The sequence below is a fragment of the Homalodisca vitripennis genome, chromosome 7 (genome assembly GCF_021130785.1).
Source record: "Homalodisca vitripennis isolate AUS2020 chromosome 7, UT_GWSS_2.1, whole genome shotgun sequence".
Classification (NCBI taxonomy): domain Eukaryota; kingdom Metazoa; phylum Arthropoda; class Insecta; order Hemiptera; family Cicadellidae; genus Homalodisca; species Homalodisca vitripennis.
Genome location: NC_060213.1, coordinates 59891290 through 59897633, shown reverse-complemented (window position 1 = coordinate 59897633; position 6344 = coordinate 59891290). Strand labels below are relative to the sequence as shown.

Sequence of the window (6344 nt, the reverse complement as noted above, 5' to 3'; positions counted from 1 at the left end):
TAGCCCGTTTCAATGTGATTGTAATTACCTAATTTGTATTATTTAAATTTAACATTTTAAGTATTTCTGTAATATATCCAAATAGCGGTTTACTTTGTTTGTTACTAGGTAGTGTAAATCAAAACATTTATTTAAAGTGAAACAGAGTCATCATTGGCATTTGGTTTGGATGAAATTTCATTATTGCTTTTTTTTCTCACACACATATACATAAGTTCCAATGATAGTTCATTCTCTTTTGTTGAATTTGTTTTTCTTGTTCAACTCCATAGGATTGGCGACAAAATAAAAAAAAAATCAGTTGTTGCTGTTTTGTTCATAGTGTTAGGTTATAATATTGGACATTACAACCGTCAAGATGTCAACGGAACTTACGAACTGAATAACAATCATCATAACCTCACTTGCAACTGTCAAGATATGGTCTATGTCTAGTTTTAAATTTTAAATATGAGTTTGAGGGATCTTAAAGAAGAGATTTACCTTGTTCTTCAAATTAAAGGAGGTAAATTTTATTTAGATCTTTTACTTATTAAATAGGCTTAGTAAATAGTTCTGTTTAATGTTTAAGTATTGTATTATTACCCTTTATTTACTCTTAAATAACTTCACATAATGAAACTTAAATTTAAAGTTCATAAGTTATGCATATATTATATGCAGTGTATGTGCTTAACGTTAATAAACTTAAATAAGAATAGAATTCATGTATTAATTTGAAAATCACTAATTTTTTAGTTTTAGAAGTTTTTACACTGCAGATTATGCTATTTCTAGTAAGATGTGAATGATAAATATTTATTCAAATTTAATTAATTTTTTAATAACCAGAACACATTTCGGTATTTATTTACAATACCGTGACCATGAAAAATGGACTTTTTTTCATGGGTTGGGCATTTATAGCCAAGTATTATTATCACAGGTGCATATAAACTGGGGGGAAAGTATATCATTGTATTATATTGATGCCTTTCGGCCATTATTGCATTAAGGATGGAAAATAACCGACAAAATTTTGTCGAACAACACTTGGAGGGTTAAGGATCAGGGGCATCACGTGATCTGGGATTCGACTTTTGCAAGCTCGAGTTAATTTTTTTTCTAAAAGAGCAAGCAGTGCGCAGCACTGCGCAGCGGGCAGGCATCGTTGACAGGATTAACGTCATCATTTCAGTAAAATTGCCAGAGGTACTGTCAAAAACAGAGTTTTCAGAGGATTTCAAAAAATCGTAACTCCTTTGATTTTCGTTGCCGACGAATTTTTTCTTCACTATTGTTTTCAAGAAAAATTGTAGTTTTCAGGAAAAAAAATTAACATACCTTTCCATGGTCACGATTTTGTAAATTGATACCCACATTTCATTAAAATTATTATATATTTGGACTATTTTACTAACATGTAGCCTAATTAGAATTTTAAGATTGATGTGGAAATAACTGCCTGCAAACACTCATTGCACTCGTCTTCTCTTACATCCAATAGTAATGAGCAATCCAATCCTTCCTCATCGCAACCACGAAAATGAAACATTACAATATAATAACACAAACTCAGATTACACAAACAACAATAGCCCAGCTCGTGTATAAACTGCGTAGTCACTATCACAAACTAGAGACAGCCGGTGCCAACAGCCATCATGATGTTGGCTGAGAAAACAGTTAATAAAAGCAATATGTCAGTTACTAATATAATTTTTTTTGCATTAATATGAAATAAAAATATTGTAATATATCTTTTAAATACATTTAATTTGTTTAGGAAAAAAAAACCTTATTGAAATAATACATGTTTAAAACCTTAGTGAAATAGGAATCAACTCATATTTCAGATTTCTAACTCCGCTATTGGATTACGAAGATACTCATTTTTCTATATTACAGTGCAAATGGGTTAACTCTAAATCTGGCCTAATTTGCAAAGATTTTTATAAACTGCTCTCAGGCATGTTGTTTAAAAATATACTTGTTGTATATGGACTTTTTCAGCATAAAATATAGAATGAGGGTATGTGATTTTTTTATTATTGTTTTACATAAAACATATTAAAAAATCTTGTTTTGTTACAAAATTGTGTAAAAATCAAACTTTTGAGTTTCGTAGTTCATTCAAAAGTTTTTTATTGAACAAATCAAGATACCCAATGGTAAATATTTACTTGGGTGGAGTATAATAAGCGCCCACCACCATAATTGAATCATCGATATTCATAATTAACTAAACTACTGGATCCAAATCATTTAACCGAATTATGTAATAGGTATTTCAAATTATATACTCTAATGTTCAGCTGTTTTTTTAATCTAAAACAGTAACAATTTAATGTTAAATAAAATACTGCCTATGCTATGTTTATTTATAAAATGTAACAATAATAAATCAGTCATTTAGTAATTTTTTTAATTTTTTGAAGGGGTTGTGTTTGATAGCTTGTGACACCAATAACATACGTACATCACCACTCATATAATGTACAAATGATTTAACTTTGTTTGAATTAATTTGGAACAATATTGTTATTTAATATATTTAAAAAAAAACTGGAAATAAATTTTTTTCAATAACCATAATGAGAATGTTTTTGTGTTGGATAATTTATAATGTGTAATTGATAATTTGGTACCTTGATACGATTGTGGTGGTGGCCACTTACTATACTATACTGCTGCAGCCATTTACTCTAGCCATTTCACAATATTTCATGTTTTCCAAGAGGTAATTGCTTAAAAAGTAAATTTAAGAAAAAATTAAATTACAAAAAGGCCAAATTTTTAATCTCATAAAAGGAACTAGTAGTTGAATAGGTTGACAGTAATGCCTCCGACCATCAGCGCGGACTGCGCTGTTCTTGGCTGATGGCAAAGATGTTTCTTATTCTTCAAAACTTTAACAAATACTCCATATAAATCATTAAGTAAACACCATTATTTTAATAAAAACTATCTGAACAAGAACAAAGTCACTAGCACGAGGTGTGTTCAAAAAGTAAACTGGAATTTTTAAGTTTGGCAAGTTTAGAGAGTGATTGTCAAGATTTTTTTTATTATGTTGGTACTTACTCCTGAAGAATAATAAAATTTCAAACTGTATTCATAGTTTATTATTTCAGTAGCAGCTGCTATGGTTAGACGACGTGTTTTATGAATTCAGTGATTTTTGTTTGTTAGAAAAAATGGATCTAAGAATTTATATCAAATTATGTGTGAAAAATGAATAAAGTGTAATGTGTGGGAAATGTCTATGGTGTATCTGCTACGAGTAAAACAAGGGTTTACAATGGCATAAATGTTTCAAAGTTAGCCATGAGGACATTGAAGATGAACACTTCGGATGCTTCAGAACATCAACAACCGATAAAGACGTGAAAAAAAGTGAAAGAAATGAGTCTGAACGATTGCTGTATTACTATCAGAGAAGTCAGTGATGATGTTGGCATATCAATTGGCTCATGACATAAGATTTTTTCAAATGTTTTGGGTATGAAACGTGCAGCAGCAAAATTTGTTCCAAATTTTTTAAATTTTGAACAAATACAGCTGGGAATGGAAGTTGCTCCTCAGTCACTAAATAAAGTCAAGTACAATGTAGAATTACTAAAAGATGTTACAGGTAACAAAACATGGGGTTTATGAATATGACATCGTTAAGGCCTTAATCATCCCTGTGGAGCCATTTGGATTGCAAGACTGAAAAAGGCTTGACAAGTGCAGTCGAACGTGAAGGTTATGTTTACTGTGTTCTTTGATTTTAATGGCATAGTGTATCATGAATTCTTGCCACAGGGTCTAACAGTCAATAGGGATTACTACCTGCAAGTTCATTGCCGTTTGCATTGAAGTAATAAAAAAAAGAAAACGCACGGATTTGAAGCAAAACAATTCATGGCTATTACACTATGACAATGCACTTGGTCACACTTCATCGCGTGTTCATGAATTTTTTTGGCATGAACAAGACACAGATGTCAGCACAGATGACATTAAAAGTGCATCACTGAAAGAGCTAAAGGCTATCCCCAAGATCGAGTTTTGGGAAGTGTTTAGAGGATTGGAAGATGTGCTGGCACAAATTCATATCTATTGTAGACTATTTGAAGGTGACAATATTAATGTAGAAGATTGAATAAACATTTTTTTCAAAAAATGAAATTTCCCATGAATGCTTAAGAGAGCTAAAAATATTCTAATGATTCTTAGAGTACTAGAGCCACAAGAACAGGTAGCGTACGTGCTGCCGTAGTACAAGTCAATTACATTGATCGACTTGGTGTATGCCACTATTCAGACAAAACTTTCCCAGTTGTGATAACGGTTTTAAAGTGAAGAAAATATAATATTTACAGTAATGTTGCCTAACCATAGTAGCTCCAGAGTGCCCTGAATGGATGGCCTCCATTTAATTGGAAAGTTCTGAGAATTCATTAGTCTAAGTACCTTAGAACTAAAATACTTTCAAATTGTAGTCACAGAGAAAATGGTTCTTTGAGTCATTTTAGTGCCAGATCCCTTTGTTTTTGGGTCTTCAAATGTGAATATTCAATGCTACACTCAAAGGATCCAGTTTCCAGGATCCAGTGCCTTACGTACACCCCCAAATGAGAGAATATCATCATCATCATCATCATCATCTTTATTCATCATTAGCATTATACATGCAATATATGTCGTCAAAAATTTGTTATATATAAATGAATAATACACTGAATGAGGTGTTATGTCATAATTAATTACAATGTAAAATTAAAGAATATCTTAATAAAACCATATTTCATTTAATATGATTTCATCATTTTTATTTGCCACAAAAATGTACAACATCATTGACAAAGTCATACATACAGTTCATTATTACAGCCATGTCAAAATATTAAAACTAACAATAATTAAGCTTATACAGCACAACAGTGATTGTAACAGAGTACAAAAACACAATAAACATTAAAATCCATATTTTTCATTTTGAACAATTCATCTAAGCTCTAAAATGGATTCTCCAACAGCCAGGAATATAAACTATTTATAAATCTGTCAAAGGGATATGAGCTAATTTGTTATTCATGTTTAGATTTAAGTAAATTTGGATTTTTATGTACATAGATAACTAAATCATATATACAGGGTGTTTGAAAAGTATGGGTACGGCTTAATATTTTAAAAACCATAGGAGATAACATCTATAAACTTTGCACAGTGTCATATGGCTATGTAAACTATTTTTCCTTGCTATTACCATGACATGCCAACCATGGGGGGACGGCCCACAGAGGAAAACATGGAAATCTTAAATTGAAGCATGGATCGAGTGATACCTCATTTGAAGGAGCTCACTTAGTAGAGTTGAATGCCGCAAACCGCATCTCAAAAGGTTTATCCAATCAGAAATGGTGGGTTGTTTTAGGTACACATTGTGAAGTACATTATGCGCTGCCATTTCTGACTGGATCGTCGTATTCTGATGCGGTAGGCAGCGTTTCACTCTACTAACCAATGTGTTTTCACTAACTTTTTTCAATTAGCAAATTATGTCATAAATTTATAACACAATAAATAAAACACAATAAATACCGATGTTTTTTAGTTTTCCTTATATATATATATATATAAATATCAGTTTGGAATCTGAAGTTCTTGAAGTTTGGTTTACAATACTCTCTAAGCTCACATTTTTTAAGAGCGCTAATAGTAGTAATAATATTTCTTCAATCCTAGAGCAGTTACCATACAGTACTAGTCGATATCTAAAAACAGATTGGAAGAAGGCAAAGGCAGAGGAAGATAGGCAGCTCCACTGTAATTTACTGGTATTATATCTTTCAGTCTACTCAAGAGATAAATAAGTCGTGATAGTGTTTTATTTAAGTAATCAATGTGTGCTCCCCATGTCAAATTTTTGTCTATATTAATACCCATGAACTTTACTACATTTGAGAAACCATCATCCAATGAATTTGAATTGTGCCTAAGATTAAATAACATTCGTTTAGTTTTGTCCTTATTAATCAACAACCCATATGGAATACCCTTACCAACAATAGCAATTTATAATGACTAAGGCCTTAAACAGGTAAAAACATCCAAGCAATAAAAATGCAATAACTTATAATAAACATAAAAACGACATAACAATCTCAATCAATCAATCAATCAAAGAGAACTTTATTCATATACATCGAGTTACAGAATATGTGTCAATATGTATGTAAAAATTTTATCTAGTTTAAAACATAGATCAAGATAAAAATGTCATGTCCCAGTTTTTAAAAAATTCCTCGATGGAGTAAAAAGTCCTGTCAGCAAGCCATGCACTGAGATTCCTCTTCAACGCTGACTCTCTTGTTATA

At 31.1% G+C, this 6344-nt stretch overlaps 1 protein-coding gene across 1 annotated transcript in view; it reads left to right on the top strand.

Moving 5' to 3' along the window:
• Positions 1–311: 311 nt before the first annotated feature.
• Positions 312–6344, top strand: part of LOC124365889 — a 60398-nt gene continuing 54365 nt past the window's right edge. The window contains exon 1 of the mRNA XM_046821997.1: positions 312–505. Coding sequence (XP_046677953.1) covers positions 451–505 — 55 coding nt within the window. The 5' untranslated portion in view covers positions 312–450. The remainder of the gene's footprint in view (positions 506–6344) is intronic.